Source organism: Balaenoptera acutorostrata, chromosome 13, assembly GCF_949987535.1.
Source record: "Balaenoptera acutorostrata chromosome 13, mBalAcu1.1, whole genome shotgun sequence".
Classification (NCBI taxonomy): domain Eukaryota; kingdom Metazoa; phylum Chordata; class Mammalia; order Artiodactyla; family Balaenopteridae; genus Balaenoptera; species Balaenoptera acutorostrata.
This window is the reverse complement of record NC_080076.1, coordinates 64,796,289-64,814,118: the sequence shown is the minus strand read 5'-3', so window position 1 is coordinate 64,814,118 and position 17,830 is coordinate 64,796,289. Positions and strand designations below refer to the sequence as shown.

Here is a 17,830-nt window from a genome sequence, read left to right as displayed (position 1 = left end):
AGCTACTGCTCAGACCTACAAACGCTTTGAAGCTGTACTTTAGCCCCTGCCACTGTTCTATCATCATTTTCCATTTGTCTCTGTTGTTTCTATGGATGGAAAGGTTCTTCCTTAAAGGCAACTTTCCACCCAACCTACTGCAAAAGCTCTTGGGTCTGTCCCCCCTCACCAGAGCCATTTCACCAGCAGATGGAACTTCAGGGAAAAGCTGCTAAATGCAACAAATTCATCATGTGACAAACCTAGGGCCAGACTTAAATCTGGCCAGGATGAATGAAATGAAAATGGCTCTTTCACAGACTCCAAGTCCTAACCCTCTGCCCCTGAGGCAAACTCTAACTTTCCTCCCAGTTTCTCCACCTCTTTATTGCGGCTGTAATACACAGAGAGCAAATCACTTAATCCAAAGGTGCATTTGCAGGCAGGTATAGGAAAGCTTCACCCCAATCAAACAGAACTAAGTAAAACAGAAGGCAGGGGGACTTCCCTGGTGGCGCAGTGGTTAAGTATCCGCCTGCCAATGCAGGGGACACGGGTTCAAGCCCGGGTCCGGGAAGATCCCACATGCCGCACAATAACTAAGCCCGTGTGCCACAACTACTAAGCCTGTGCTCTAGAGCGCGTGAGCCACAACTACTGAACCCGTGTGCCACAACTACTGAGCCTGTGCTATAGCGCCTGCGAGCCACAACTACTGAGCCCGCATGCCTACAGCCCATGCTCTGCAATAAGAAAAGCCACCACAATGAGAAGCCCGCGCACTGCAATGAAGAGTAGCCCCTGCTCACCACAACTAGAGGAAGCCCACACAAAGCAACTGAAGACCCAACACAGCCAAAAATAAAATAAATAAATTTTTTTAAAAAAACAAAAAACAAAAGCCAGGGGCGGGTGGAAAGGCTATAAAGGGATACAAAGTCATGTGGTAGAGAAAACAGAAAAAGAGGTGGGGGAGGGGTGGTACACAGCAAAGGAAACCACAGGATGAAAAGGCAGCCTACTGAATGGGAGAAGATATTTGTCAGTCATATACCTAATAAGGGGCTAACTCCCAAAATATACAAAGAACTCATACAACTCAATAGCAAAAACACAAACAACCTGATTAAAAAATGGGCTAAAGACCTGGATAGACATTTTTCCAAAGACATAGAGCTGGCCAACAGGTACATGAAAAGATGGTCAACATCGCTAATCACCAGGGAAATGCAAAGCAAAACCACAATGAGGGACTCCCCTGGTGGCACACTGGTTAAGAGTCCGCCTGCCAATGCAGGGGACACAGGTTCAAGCCCTGGTCCAGGAAGATCCCACATGCTGCGGAGCAACTAAGCCCGTGAGCCACAACTACTGAGCCTGCGCTCTAGAGCCCGTGCTCTGCAACAAAAGAAGCCACCAAAATAAGAAGCCCACGCACCACAACGAAGAGTAGCCCCTGCTCGCCACAACTAGAGAAAAAGCCTGTGCACAGCAAAGAAGACCCAACGCAGCCAATAAATAAATAATTAAAAATAAATAAATAAATAAATAAAACCACAATGAGGTATAACCTCACACCTGTCAGAATGGCTGTCATCAAAAAGACAACAAACAGCAAGTGTTGATGAGGATGTGGAGAAAAGGGAACCCTCCTACACTGTTGTGGGAATGTAAACTGGTGCAGCCGCTGTAGAAAACAGCATGAAGGTTCCTCAAAAAATTAAAAATAGAACTACTATATGATACAGCAATTCCGCTCCTGGGTATTTATCCAAAATGAAAACACTAACTGGAAAAGATATATGCACCTCTATGTTCACTGGAGCACTATTTACAATTGCCAAGATATGGAAGCAACCTAAGTGCCCATCAATGGATGAACAAAGAAAATGTAGTGTGTGTGTGTGTGTGTGTGTGTGTGTACACACACACACACACACACAGGAATAGCACTCGGCCATAAAAAAAATGAAACCTTGTTATTCACAACAGATGAATCTAGAGAGCATTAAGCTTAGTGAAGTCAGACAGAGAAAGATAGATACTGTACGATTTTGTTTATAAATGGAATCTAAAAACACACAAACAACAAAACCAAGCTCATAGATACAAAGAGCAAACTGGTGGTTCCCAGAGGCTGGGGTGGGGGGAGAAATGGGTGAAGGGGGACAACAGGTATAAACTTCCAGTTATAAAATAAGTCCTGAGGGATGTAATGTACAGCATGGTGACTGTAGTTAATAATACTGTATTGTATATTTGAAAGTTGCTAAGAGAGTAGATCTTAAAAGCTCTCCTCACAAGAAAAAAAATGTTTTTGTAACTCCGTAAGGTGACATGTTAACGAGACATATGGTGGTGACATTTCCCAGATGTATACCAACATCAAATCAAGCTGTACACCTAAAACTAATATGTTACATGTCAATTATATCACAAATAAATAAATAAAATAAGAATATGAGGAAACAAAAAGACAATAAAGGTCCCTATATAACATATTTCTAAGAAAAGGGGTGGTGGGGGGGGAAGCAAGATGGTAAAATGAACTAAAGAAGTCAGGACATTTAGTTAATTTTCATATCTTAAACCTCCCCCTGCCACTCCCCACCCCCCAAAAGACATGTAGTGTGACCATTAAAACTTTAGGACAACAGAGACAGTTGAGGGCACTCTAAATTAACCACCACCATCACTCCCCCTCAAAACTCAACTTCCTCAAACCTACAGCTATCATTGTTTTTACTGGCCCATCAAAATTTCTCAAATTAAATCTTAAAGTCTTTCAGGCAACTGTCCCAGACAGCCCTCCACTTCTGCTCCCCAACCCACCCACGTACATCAGCAGTGCCAACATGACCCTGTGCACCCAGGAAGAAGGCTCCTCTCCAGATAAGGCCTAAGAAACGCCTGTGCAGAGTGGAGTGGCCCAGAACACCACACTGAACACCTGGCACTTACCGAAGACCCCAGCCTGCCCGCCAGGCTGTGTGCTCCCCACCTCTGATCTCTGTTCCTCCACTCCTCTCCTCTCCTCTCCTCTCCCCTCCTCTCCTCCACCTACCGGCCCCTTGAGAACCTGCCTTCCCGAGTGGTCATCATGCTTACGGTCTTGCTTCCCAGCAGTCTATTCTCCACTGGTAGCCAGAGGAGGCTAATCAAATCAGAGTTGAGATGGAACCCTTGGTGGGTTTCCCACCTCACCCGGAGTCAGAAGCTTTGCCCACCCCATGCCGCCTCCTTCCTGCTCATGGACACACCAGGGATGCTCTCACTCAGTGCCCTCCCACAGCTGCACCCTCCCCCGAAAGGCTCCTCCTCCTGAGGCCAACGGGGCTGACTCTCTCCTTCAAGTCTCTGCTCTGAACTCACACCTCCTCAAGGAGACTCAACAATGACAACACCTTTCAGCCCTCCTAACATCCCTCCTTATCATGTTCTGTTTTTTTCCTAGCACTTTTTCCCTTCTAATATACTGTAAAACTGGTGTATTTTGGAGTCTTTTTGTGTAATGTCTGTTTTGTCCATTGCTACTTCCCAAGCCCTTGGAGAGGTAGCTGGCACACAGCAGGCACTCAGTCAAAAACACATGTTGACTGAAATTGAAACTGTGATTTAAAATCGTCTCACAAACAAAAGCCCAGGACCAGATGGCTTCACAGGCGAATTCTATCAAACTTTTAGAGAAAAGCTAACACCTATCCATCCCAAACTCTTCCAAAATACAGCAGAGGGAGGAACACTCCCAAACTCATTATACGAAGCCACCATCACCCTGATACCAAAACCAGATGAAGATCTCACAAAAAAATAAAACTACAGGCCAATATCACTGATGAACATAGATGCAAAAGTCCTGAACAAAATACTAGCAAACAGAATCCAACAGCACATTAAAAGGATCATACACCATGATCAAGTGGGGTTTATCCCAGGAATGCAAGGATTCTTCAATATATGCAAATCAATCAATGTGATACACCATGTTAACAAACTGAAGGATAAAAACCATATGATGATCTCAATAGATGAGAAAAAGCTTGTGACAAAATTCAATACCCATTTATGATAAAAACTCTCCAGAAAGTAGGCACAGAGGGAACCTACCTCAACACAATAAGGGTCATATATGACAAACCCACAGCCAACATCATTCTCAATGGTGAAAAACTGAAACCATTTCCTCTAAGATCAGGAACAAGGCAAGGTTGCCCACTCTCACCACTGTTACTGAACATAGTTTTGGAAGTTTTACCTATGGCAATCAGAGAAGAAAAAGAAAAACAAGGAATACAATCGGAAAAGAAGAAGTAAAACTGTCACTGCAGATGACATAATACTATACACAAAGAACCCTAAAGATGCTACCAGAAAACTACTAATCAATTAATTTGGTAGAGTAGCAGGATACAAAATTAATGCACAGAAATCTCCTGCATTCCTGTACACTAATGATGAAAAATCTGAAAGAGAAATTAAGGAAACACTCCCATTTACCGTTGCAACAAAAAGACTAAAATACCTAGGAATAGACCTACCTAAGGAGACAAAAGACCTGTATGCAGTAAGCTAAAAGACGCTGATGAAAGAAATTAAAGATGATACAATCAGATGGAGAGTTATACTATGTCCTTGGATTGGAAGAATCAACATTGTGAAAAGGACTATACTACCCAAAACAATCTACAGATTCAATGCAATCCCTATCAAACCACCAGTGGCATTTTTCACAGAACTAGAACAAAAAATTTCACAATTTGCATGGAAACACAAAGACCCCGAATAGCCAAAACAATCTTGAGAAAGAAAAACGGAGCTGGAGGAATCAGGCTGCCTGACTTCAGACTATACTACAAAGCTACAGTAATCAAGACAGTATGGTACTGGAACAAAAACAGAAATAAAGATCAATGGAACAGGATAGAAAGCCCAGAGATAAACCCACACACCTATGGTCACCTTATCTTTGATAAAGGAGGCAAGAATATACAATGGAGGAAAGACAGCCTCTTCAGTAAGTGGTGCTGGGAAAACTGGAGAGCTACATGTAAAAGAACGAAATTAGAACATTCCCTAACACCATACACAAAAATAAACTCCAAATGGATTAAAGACCTAAATGTAAGGCCAGACACTATAAAACTGTTAGAGGAAAACATAGACAGAACACTCTATGACATAAATCACAGCAAGATCCTTTTTGACCCACCTCCTAGAGTAATGGAAATAAAAACAAAAATAAACAAATGGGACCTAATGAAACTTAAAAGCTTTTGTACAGCAAAGGAGACCATAAGCAAGACAAAAGGACAACCCTCAGAATGGTAGAAAATACTGGCAAACAAAGCAACTGACAAAAGATTAATCTCCAAAATATACAAGCAGCTCATGCAGCTTAATATCAAAAAAACTAACAACCCAATCCAAAAATGGACAGAAGACCTAAATATACATTTCTCCAATGAAGATACACAGACTGCCAACAAACACATGAAAGGATGCTCAACATCACTAATCACTAGAGAAATGCAAATCAAAACTACAGTGAGGGGGCTTCCCTGGTGGCGCAGTGGTTGAGAGTCTGCCTGCCAGTGCAGGGGACACGGGTTCGCGCCCTGGTCTGGGGGGATCCCACATGCCGCAGAGCAACTGGGCCCGTGAGCCACAACTACTGAGCCTGCGCGTCTGGAGCCTGTGCCCCGCAACAAGAGAGGCCACGATAGTGAGAGGCCCGCGCACCGCGATGAAGAGTAGCCCCCGCTTGCCACAACTAGAGAAAGCCCTAGCACAGAAACGAAGACCCAACATAGCAATCAATCAATCAATAAAAATAAATCTTTAAAAAAAAAAAAAAAAACTACAGTGAGGTACTACCTCACACCAGTCAGAACAGCCATCATCAAAAAATCTTCAAACAATAAATGCTGGAGAGGGTGTGGAGAAAAGGGAACACTCTTGCACTGTCGGTGGGAATGTTAATTGATACAGTCATTATGGAGAACAGTATGGAGGTTCCTTAAAAAACTAAAAATAGAACTACCATATGGGAACTTCCCTGGTGGCGCAGTGGTTAAGAATCCGCCTGCCAATGCAGGGGACACGGGTTCGAGCCCTGGTCCAGGAAGATCCTACATGCCGCAGAGCAACTAAGCCCGTGCGCCACAGCTAATGAGCCTGTGCTCTAGAGCCCACGAGCCACAACTACTGAGCCCGTGTGCCACAACTACTGAAGCCCGCATGCCTAGAGCCCGTGCTCCGCAACAAGAGACGCCACCGCAATGAGAAGGCTGCGCACCACAACGAGGAGTAGCCCCCGCTGCCGCAACTAGAGAAAGCCTGCGTGCAGCAACGAAGACCCAACGCAGCCAAAAATAAATAAATTAATAAATAAAATAATAATAAATAAAATGCGTTGTTTAAGGTAACAAAAAAAAAAAAAAAGAACTACCATATGACCCAGAAATCCCATTACTGGGCATATACCCTGAGAAAACCATAATTCAAAAAGAGTCATGTACCACAATGTTCATTGCAGCTCTATTTACAATAGCCAGGACATGGAAGCAACCTAAGTGTCCATCGCAGACGAATGGATAAAGAAGATGTGGCACATATATACAATGGAATATTACTCAGCCATAAAAAGAAACGAAATTGAGTTATTTGTAGTGAGGTGGATGGACCTAGAGTCTGTCATACAGAGTGAAGTAAGTCAGAAAGGGAAAAACAAATACCATATGCTAACACATACATACAGAATCTAAAAAAAAAAAACGGTTCTAATGAACCTAGGGGCAGGACAGGTAGACACAGATGTAGAGACTGGACTTGAGGACACGGGGAGAGGGAAGGGTAAGCTGGGACGAAGTGAGAGAGTAGCACTGACATACATACACTACCAAATGTAAAATAGATAGCTAGTAGGAAGCAGCTGCATGGCACAGGAAGATCAGCTTGGTACTTTGCTACCACCTAGAGGGGTGGGATAAGGAGGGTGGGAGGGAGATGCAAGAGGGAGGGGATATGGGGATATACATATGCATATAGCTGATTCATTCTGTTATACAGCAGAAACTAACACAACACTGTAAAGCAATTATACTCCAATAAAGATGTTAAAAATAAATAAATAAAACGAAAATTTAAAAACACACGTTGAGAAAATGAACATACAGAGTTAACAACTTTAACATATAGAAAGTGCTTATATCTAAATGTCATCAACAGGCAATTCACAACAAAAATATAAGTAATGAATAAACATTAAAGTATGTTCAATCCCATAAATACTCGATTATGAATTCAAACAGAATACTTTAAGACTGCCTGTAATACCACCATCAAGACATAACCACCATTTACATTTTGGTGTAAAGCCTTCCAGACTTTCTTCTATTCACTTAGGCATGTGTATAAATTCTTTTACTTCTAAAATTGAGAATCAGGGGCTTCCCTGGTGGCATAGTGGTTAAGAATCTGCCTGTTAATGCAAGAGACATGGGTTTGAGCCCTGGTTGGGGAAGATCCCACATGCCGCAGAGCAACTAAGCCCATGTGCCACAACTACTGAGTCTGTGCTTTAGAGCCCGCGAGCTACAACTACAGAGCCTGCGTGCCACAACTACTGAAGTCCGCGACCTAGAGCCCATGCTCCGCAACAAGAGAAGCCACCGCAATAAGAAGCCCGCGCACCACAACGAAGAGTAGCCCCCACTCGCTGAAACTAAAGAAAGTCCAGCAACAAGAACCCAACGAAGGAAGGGAGGGAGAGAGGGAGGGAGGGAGGGAGGGAGGGAGGAGGGAGGGAGGAAGAAAGGAAGAAAGATAGAAAAGGAAGAAATAAATAAATTAATTAATTAATTTAAAATTGAGGATCAAAAATAACACCACCAAACGTCAGGGAGGGCTCAGAGAAGCAGGCATTCTCATGCACATCTTCTAACGGGAATGCAAACTGGTACAAATCTTCCAAAGAGCAATGTGGTAATCCGCAGTGGTCTTTAAAATTAAATATTCTTAACTCAGCTATTTTGATCCTAGGATTTTATCTGAATAAAATAACCTACTAGATGCAAAACGTATGTATAAATAAAGAAGTTCAGAGCTTCCCTGGTGGCGCAGTGGTTGAGAATCTGCCTGCCAATGCAGGGGACACAGGTTCGAGCCCTGGTTTGGGAAGATCCCACATGCCGCAGAGTGACTAGGCCCGTGAGCCACAATTGCTGAGCCTGCGCGTCTGGAGCCTGTGCTCCACAGCGGGAGAGGCCGCGATAGTGAGAGGCCCGCGCACCGCGATGAAGAGTGGCCCCCGCTTGCAGCAGCTGGAGAGAGCCCTCGCACAGAAACGAAGACCCAACACAGCCATAAATAAATAAATAAATAAATAAAAATAAATAAATAAACAGGAGCTGTTGTTTAAAAAAAAAAAAGAAGTTCACTAAATTTATAATAGTAAAATTCCAATCATCTAAGTGTCTAACATGGTGCAGCCATTAACATTATGATACATACTTACATTAATTGTAATGGGAAGATGACACAGTCATTAATTTTTAAAAGTTATAAACAGTACGTACAGTTTAATCCTATTATTGTTAAAAAATTAATACATATGTACATGTACATGTGCATAGAAAACAGTCTAGCAGACGAAATAAAAAGATAATAAACGTCTCTTCTCCAGTTACTGGGATGACAGGCCTTTGTTGTCTGCCTTATAATTGCCTGTATTTTATAATTCTTTCAATGAGCATGTATTACTCTTGGAATCAGAAAAAGATTTTGAAAGACTAAAAATGTTTGCGATTAATATCATACAAAGAAAACTGTTAAAATTCTTATAAACGATCAGAGACACAATCACGTGTTCATTTTCCACAAGACTACGTGAGACTCACTCTTAACACAGTGAAAGCAAGATGAAGTAAGAACTCACTCATCATCCGGGAAGACAAGCTGTAGCCTCTCTCTTGGTTCAGCTTCACTCTGGCTACTGGGAGACGACTCTGATGGAATTGAATACTTCCCTTCCACTAAATAAGATGCCTGGACATCAGAATTCCTACACACAAAAATTTTGTTTTAATTGTTAATAACTAAATTATACACATTTAAAATTCACCATGACATAGGACTGTATGACTAAAAAACCAACCACCAGGGGGTAAAAACAAATAGGGTCCCCAATGTTCAAAACCATCACCTTATGTGCAAAGCACTGAAAACCTGTGCAGCAGCAGAATGTGTGTATTAAACAAGAGAGTCGTGGAAATCTTAAAGCTAAAAGTTTTTAAAGAGTTAATCCAGCCCCTTCATTCCAAAGGTAAAGATGGTGCTCCATACAGAATGTTTAGGCTAGGAGGATGGGAGAGTGGTTAGATATTCAGGCATAGGTAAACTTTACACGTTACACAAGATGAGTGAACTATACACATCACATTTGGGGGTGCAGCTCAAATCACCAGCCACCAGGAGGCTGAACTAATACAAAGTCAATATACCACGGACAGAAAGACCATTGGTAGGCGAAAGGTCACTGGCGTTCAATCCCAAACCTACACACCCACCACTGATAAGGTGATGGAACAGGTAAGAGATGGTTTTATCTTCTATGTTGATTTTACATAAATGGTCATCTCCCTCAGATAAAGCTAAAGCTCAAGCTTGGCTGAAAAATTTCACAGAAGTATCAGTATATAGTAGGCTTTCAGAATCTAAAAAAATCATCTGTTCAAACAATTCTTACCTGTTATCAGTGCTGGATCTATTTCTAGCAAGCGTTGAAACAGCAACAGGCAAGCCAAGATTTGAAGAAAGAGTGACATTTTCCAAAATCTCACTATTACCACCAAGTAATGAATTGGTTAAAAAGCTTGGAAATGACTCATCAGCTATACCTCGAAAATCTTCCATCTCACTGCAACAATAAAAGTATTCTTATAAATCATATATTACCATAAAACTTTTTCAAACGATTAAGAGTACAAGTCCCATAAATCTTAGAAAACTGATAAAATCCTCTTTTTGAAACAGCTCTAAGAGGGGACACTATAGTCGAGAATATAAACATCAAACTATCTTCTTATAGTTAACATAATAATGAAACACAACAGTTTAATTTACTCTTGGATTTTAAATTTATCGAATAAAGAATCAAAGAAGGCACAATACTAATGGCATATACAGACAATTTCTGGACGTCATACAAGCTGGGCACACATTCTAACAGGGAATAGAATAAATAGAACTAGCAAAATCTAGTCCCTGATTTCAAAGATTAAGGATGAGTAAATGGTTTAAAAAGTGAGTCTAGGGACTTTCCTGATGGCGCAGTGGTTAAGAATCCGGCTGCCAATGCAGGGGACATGAGTTCAATCTCTGGCCCGGGAAGATCCCACATGCCTTGAAGCAACTAAGCCCGCATGCCACAACTACTGAGCCCGAGTGCTGCAACTACTGAAGCCGCGTGCCTAGAGCCCGTGCTACACAACAAGAAAAGCCACTGAAATGAGAAGCCCTGCACCACAACAAAGAGTAGCCCCTGCTCGCCAAAACTAGAGAAAGCCCGCACGCAGCAACGAAGACCTGATGCAGCCAAAAAATTCAAACAAACAAATAAATAGAGTCTAGGGCATTCCCTGGCGGTCCAGTGGTTAGGACTCGGTGGTTTCACTGCCAAGGGCCCAGGTTCAATCCCTGGTCAGGGAACTAAGATCTCACAAGCTGCGCGGTGCAGCCAACAACACCAAAAAAAAAGTGAGTCTGTTCAAAGAAAAAATTTAAGTTACGTTAAGTATATTTGGGGACTTCCCTGGTGGCGCAGTGGTTGGGAGTCTGCCTGCTAATGCAGGGGACACGGGTTCGAGCCCTGGTCTGGGAGGATCCCACGTGCCGCGGAGCAGCTGGGCCCGTGAGCCACAATTACTGAGCCTGCGCGTCTGGAGCCTGTGCTCCGCAACAAGAGAGGCCACGATAGTGAGAGGCCCGCGCACCGCGATGAAGAGTGGCCCCCGCTTGCCACAACTAGAGAAAGCCCTTGCACAGAAATTAAGACCCAACACAGCCAAAAATAAAAATAAATTAAAAAAAAAAAAAAAGTGCCAGGATTAAAAAAAAAAAAAAAGAATCCGCCTGCCAACGCAGGAGACAAGGGTTCGATCCTGGTCCGGGAAGATCCCACATGCCATGGAGCAACTAAGCCCGTGCGCCACAACTACTGAGCCTGCATGCCACAACTACTGAATCCCATGCACCTAGAGCCAGTGCTCCACAAGGAGAGAAGCCATCACAATGAAGAGTAGCCCCCGCTCGCACAACTAGAGAAAGCCCACACGTAGCAAAGACGACCCAACGCAGCCATAAATAAATAAATAAATAAAGATAAAAATAAAGTATATTTGGCACATGGACAAGGCAAAAATGGTAAAAGTGGCACACAAAGGCTAAGTCTGGAAAACACTGGTACAGTCTGTACTACTGATAGAGAACCTACAGTGCATGCCGGCCACTCGTTCGATGGACCCTGATCTCAGAACTCAGGAGACGTTACTCAGTTTTAAAAATATTTCAGAGTGCTTATCATGTAAGGGCTGTGTGGAATTCAGTGAAGAAAATAATTAAATCAGGAAAGACTCAAGAAATGAGAGGATATTGGCCCTATACCCTGAAGAATGAGCAGGACTTTTCAGGCAAAGTATGAGATAAGAGGGCTTTTAAAGGTGACAAACATAAGCAATGGTGGAAGATAATTAAAATTTATTGCATACCTACTACCTTAACTCACTTATCCTCATTTTACAAAAGAAGAAACAAACTCAGAGACTAAACTAGCTAAACTGACACAAGGTTGTGCAATTAGTAAGATTCGTGCCCAGGTATGACTCCAAACTCTGCTCTAAGTGCTCGGGTGTGGTGGCCATAGTAGGTGCTCCACCATATTCGGGCAAAGGGTGAGTAAAAACACGGAGCCAGATCCTACAAGCCTTAAATGGTGTATTAGGAAGTCTGGCCTGATCCCATCAGCTGAAAGGAGAGGAAGGGAGAGGGCTTAGCGCCTGGACGGATATTCTAAGAGCTGCCACTACTGATGAGACGGACGACAATGCAGGACTGTGCTGGGGTCGGTGGCAAATCACTGACGTGTGAGTTTAGATATTATGGACTAATTTACTCTACAAAGTTAGGAAAAGCCTTAAGACCACTAGAAACCTACTAAACTTACCTAATCACAGATGAAGGATCCACACTCCTGGCAGAAGCCCAGCCCTCCCACTCCAACACCCGCCTCTCCTCCTCGACACTGTTGCATCTCTCAGGGCAGTCCTCCCCATGAGCACAAGAAGCCTTCCTCAACCTCAGCCCTGCTACCCCCCCACAGCTACCACCACCTCCATCCGCACTCCCTCTACCACCCAGACCTCCAATACGAGTCACTACCGGCCACCCAGCTCCACCCCTCATCCAAGCCCACTCCCAGCTGGCTTCCGTCCCACCACCCCACCAGGGGCTTGTCAACATCACCACTGATCTCCCTGTTGCCAAACCCATAACCCCATGGTCAGTTTTCAGTCCTCCTTGTCTTGGACCTAACAGAATCGAATTCACACTCCTTCCTCACAGAAATACTTTCTTCACCTGGTTTCCAAAGCACCGCTGTCGGCTCTTCCTCCTCCTTCTCTCCCGGACCTCCACACAGTGAGGGCTCCAGGGCTGGCTCCTGGGTCTCCTCCATCTACCCAGCCTCTCTGGATGAGTGCCCTCAGTTTGAAAGTTTTAAATCCCATATGAAACTTGTATCTCCAGCCTGGGTCTCTCCCCTGAACCTCAGATGTTCAACTACCTACCTGACATTTTCACTTAGGTATCTAACAAGCACCTAAAACATCAATCTTGATTCCATCTCATTGCAACCCCCTCAAGAAAAGCCTGCTCTTCAATCTTCCCCACAGAGAAAACGACAAGTCCATTCCCTAGTTGCTCAGACCAAACCGTCAGTGTGCAATCCCTCAGCAAATCCCAATGGCTACACCACAACCATATAACCAGAACCTGCCATTTCTCACGACTCCTGGTTGCTACCCTCATGGTCAAGCCACACCATCTCCGACCGGGACACTCCCTGCAAGAGCCTCTATCTTCCTCCCCAGACTACCCTCTACACACTCAGGTTACCCAGTCAAACAAGCCAAACACTCACTGCTTAGCTCAGAACCCTCCACTGGCTTCCCATCTCACTGAGAAAGTCAGTCTTGCTGGCAACGGGGGACTGAGTAACTCTGACCTGGGACCTCCTGCTCCTCTCCCTCGCTCCCTCCACCCCAGCCACCCTGACCTCGCTGCCATCCCTGGAACCCACGGAGGCTCCTGCGCCTTCAATTCTTTCAGGTCTTTGTGTAAACGTCCACTTTCCCACCAGCGTGTACAGTCAGGCTCGGCATGCCAATCTCCTTGCCCTGCTTCCTTTTTTCTATAGTGCTATATAGTTCACCAGTTTAACTATTCCCCACCCCACGTTAGAATGTAAGTGCCATGAGGGCAGGGACTTGACCTGTTTTACCAGTGAATTCCTATCTAGAGCAGTGCCCTGCACAGAGCAGACCCTCAATAAATTTGCTGAATGAATGAAGATTTTCAAACTGGGTCAAATCCAGCAAACTTATCACCAGCTATCACGTAAGCACCCTCCTCTCAGACCACACCCCAGTGTTTTCCTCTCTTCAACATATCTATGTCTAACTATCTACATTTCCTCTTCTCGATTTCTACAAACACTTTCAAACTCTCCCACACCAGGACGCAGGTGGAAAACCTGTCCCCATCCTTCCTTTGCACCTCTGCACCACCTTCTCACCTTCTCTTCACAGCCAAGCATCTCACCTGACAGCCTCTCCTTCCATGTTAGGGACACCCAGGATCCTGACCTTAGCTCCGTCACGCAGTGCACATCTTATACAGACAAATCTCATCTGAGTTCAGGAACACGCACCGCCAGACAACAGGAAAATACAGACTCCACCTGAACCCATTTAAACACAGTAAAAACACTGTTGCCAATCAAAACACATCTAGTGGAGCCTATTCCTGAGGGCAAAACAGGCCTTGTCTAAAACAATCCCTGAGTCATTCTACATCTTTCTGAATCTACTACCATCCTACCCTACTGAAAAACCTCCTAATCAGTCTTCACAGTCCAATTCTTATCACTCTGCAATTAATTCTCCACATGGCAATCAAAGGGATCGTAAACCATAAGCCAGGTACCATACTCTTCCTGAAAACTTCAGTGAGCCACCTCATCTGCACACCCCAGCCTCACTCACCACATAACGGCTTTTCTGTTCCTATAATACTCAAGCCCATCCCCACCTCGGGGCCTAGAATACTCTTCTAGATGTCTGCACAGCTAGCTCCTTCCTGACATTCACCTCAATTCAAAGCTCACCTTCTAAGAGAGTTGATCCCTTATCATGAAGTCAAATGTACCCCAGAGTCCATAGTCATTTTAATTTCTGCCAGCACTGATCACTGTCTGTTTTTGTATTTGTCTGTCTTCTTCCACTAAAAAGATTTCTCGCTAAGAGCAGAAACTGTGCCTATCTGTCCATCAATCTTTAAACTCCTACACAGGGGACTTCCCTGGTGGTCCAGTGGCTAAGACTCTGCACTCCCAATGCAGAGGGCCCGGGTTCGATCCCTGGTCAGGGAACTAGATCCCGCATGCTGCAACTAAGATCCGGTGCAGCTAAATATATAAATAAATAAATATTTTTTAAAAATAAAATAAATTCCTACACAAGTCTTCCAAGTAGCCTCCTCACATCTAGTCTTGTAGTTACTAAGTTACTCATTCACTTACAAATATATATATACCACATCAAAATGTATACCATCTCTTTAAGGGTTATCTCCACTTAGAAAGAATCAAATCCAAGAAAATCCAGATATTAAGCAAAGATCATTCATACAACAATCATTATCAAAAACAAACGGTGAAAGACACTCTGTTTGGTTGTGTGAAGCAACAATAAATAAGGTGGCTCCCCTCAGAAAGCTAACGGTCCCTACCCACTATGATACAGTGCTAAGTGCAGGAATAGAGCTTTGCTGTGGATGCAACAGTAACACAATCCAGGGGAAGATTTCTCCAGATGTAATCTAACGCCCAGTCTCTCTTTTCCAGAAAGGACTACACTTGCCCTAAGCCATCTATGGACATGCCACATTCCTAAAGCTTTCCTAGAAGGGAAGATGCCCTAACTTCCGTCCCTACTGCATTACCCAGCCCTCCTCCTCACCTAAAATGAAGACAATACAATATTATCTTTCTTTTTACTGCATTTGAACTAAGCAGCCAGCTTTGGGATTTCTCTTGGTATGTCCTTAAAGCAGTAACTTCAAAACATCCTGCTCGAGTTTACTGATATTTAATTGCTTTAATTTTATGCTTGGATACATAAAATATCATCTGCTGTAGTTGTCGACTGGAGGCCTACGTGCACAACTGAACACAAAAGTATGAGCTGTGGGAAAAAGCCAAAGTCAAACTTCCCCAACGTTCTAAGATACACTTTACCATTATGTAGGCATCTAGCGTCCATAACAGTTTTCAAAGCTTACCGTAAACTTTGCCCTAAAAACTGGAATCCGGAGAAAAAGTTGACCTTGGAGCAGTAAAAACTCCAGTCGAATGACCTCAAAATGGTAACAGCGAGTGAAAACACTGTCATGAAAACAGCTGTCCTCCAGGCGACGGTCTCGAAAGGGACCTCATGCTTCAGCGAACAAAGTCTGCCGTCGGGAGAAAAAGCAAAGCGACCTCAAACACTGTCACCTTTCCCGTTTTTCCGTGAAACGACCCGCAAGAGGCCGGGAGCCACAGGGACGCGGCCGCACCCGCCGGTCAGCAGCGCGTCACCCCCGCCCGGCCCGGCCAGCGAGCGGGGAGCACCGCGTTGGGGAGACAGGGACCAGGCCCCGGACAAAAGACCCGAGTCCCGGAGGCCCCGCTCTCACGGCAGCCCGACTCGCCCGCCCCGCCCCCCGGACGATCCCTCACCGAGCCCGCGACGCCGGCCGCGAGCGCCCAGCCGGCGGAAGGTCCGCGGAGGAGGTGTCCGGCGTCCGGCGCCTCCGCCAGTGCGCGTGCGCGCGTCCCCTCACGGCGGCCAGCCGTACCGTGCGCCCCTCGGGTTTACGACGGTTCGCCACACGGACCGAGGGGCGGGGACTCCAAGCTGGCTTTGGATTGGACGACGCGAAGGGGCGAGCCCGCTGATTGGACGAGAGCGGGCATCCCGGATTTGAAGCGGGAAGCCGCGCCCGGCCCGGATGCGCCGCGCCTGGCGCCTCGCCCACTGGAGGACGCCACGCCTCTTACGTGGTGCTGCAGAGTACCGGCACTCACCTTGAGCACGGAGAACTACTTCGGGTGGACATGGCACCTGACACACCCTGAGTTCGGAAGTGTTGGCACTGTCCCTACGGGAGCGGATGCTGACGTGTGGTCACCTGCCGCACGTTTACACCGACAGTGCTGCGGTTAGGAAGTCATCCCCGGGGTCCGCGCTACACCAAGTCGCCCATGGGGCCCAGTAAGGTTGGTCCCGGCTGAAGAGGGGCGAGGAGATGAGACGGTGCGTCCCTGATTACCTTCCTCCATTTCCTGTTCTCCTTAGGCCACGAGTCCCATCACCAATGCCTGCTCACCACGAGGCCCTAACTACTGCTTTACTGAAACCACACCTTTAACTTTTATCTCAGAATTTCTTCCCTACAGTTCCTCTTTAACAAAGTTAACTCCTTAACTGCATCCATTGAATAGCTGTTGAATGTTGACAATGCACACTTGGGACTTCAACAGTCCCTACTCCTCATTTTAGCCTGGTACGAAAAGACATCTGCTTATCACTTAACTTTCTACCTCCTCCAAAATATTGCTCAACAATCATTCCTGGATGCCCTCTTCACTCTCTTCCTTTCTCTCTGCCTTTGGAAACGCTGCATCGCTCTGCAAAAAATAAAACACCCGGGCTTCCCTGGTGGCTCAGTGGTTAAGAATCCGCCTGCCAATGCAGCGGACACGGGTTCGAGCCCTGGTCCAGGAAGATTCCACATGCCACGGAGCAACTAAGCCCATGCGCCACAACTACTGAGCCTGCACTCTAGAGCCCACAAGCCACAACTACTGAAGCCCGCACACCTACAGCCCGTGCTCTGCAACAAGAGAAGCCACCGCAATGAGAAGCCTGCACACCGCAATGAAGAGCAGCCTCTGCTCTCTGCAACTAGAGAAAAGCCCACGCGTAGCAACAAAGACCCAACGCAGCCAAAAATAAATAAAACAAATAAATTTTTTAAAAATGAATAAGACACCCACCCTTCCTTGATTCCATTTTATCACACAAAGACCACTCTGTCTCTCCTATCCTTAACTGCCTCCTTTCACACCTCATTGTCACTCATTCTGTTTCTGGCTTGGCCCTGAGTACTACTTCCACACTTGTTTATCAGGACTGGCCTCCTGTCAAACTCAGTGATGTCTCCGCAGTTCTCTTGACATCTCTTCTTGAAACCTTCCAGCCTTGGCATTTAACTACGCCTGTTCTACCTCTGTCCACACTCAATGAGCAAAGATTAAATGGCGAAAATCTCAATATTTTCTGAATCTTGAAAAACGAATCAAATACTTAGCTCTAGAGCTGAAAGGATGCTATTTGAGTGTAATGAGCAACGCTCTGCCTACACCATGGCCACACGCTGGCAGTGAACTGCTGCAATGTGTCCCATGTTCCAGACTGTCACTCACCCTGAATCCCTTGTACCCAACTCACTGTCCTTCCTTCATAAAGATCAA

The 17,830-nt window shown here is 45.1% G+C and overlaps 1 protein-coding gene and 1 non-coding gene across 8 annotated transcripts in view; one reads left to right on the top strand and one right to left on the bottom strand.

The window, feature by feature from the left end:
* CEP192 (centrosomal protein 192) overlaps window positions 1-16,128 on the bottom strand; it is a 103,610-nt gene extending 87,482 nt beyond the window's left edge. For 6 of the 7 annotated variants that reach the window (XM_057527139.1, XM_057527140.1, XM_057527143.1 and 3 more), the window contains exons 1-3: window positions 15,595-16,014; window positions 9,725-9,895; window positions 8,915-9,040 (exon numbers count right to left, since the gene is read on the bottom strand). In XM_057527139.1, the coding sequence (XP_057383122.1) occupies window positions 8,915-9,040; window positions 9,725-9,895; window positions 15,595-15,704 (407 nt within the window). In that variant the 5' untranslated portion in view covers window positions 15,705-16,014. The other variant, XM_057527136.1, reaches the window with a different exon arrangement.
* On the top strand, window positions 14,611-14,683 carry TRNAG-CCC (transfer RNA glycine (anticodon CCC)). Its single transcript has one exon. It is a non-coding gene; the product is annotated as a tRNA-Gly (tRNA).
* Window positions 16,129-17,830: the final 1,702 nt, after the last annotated feature.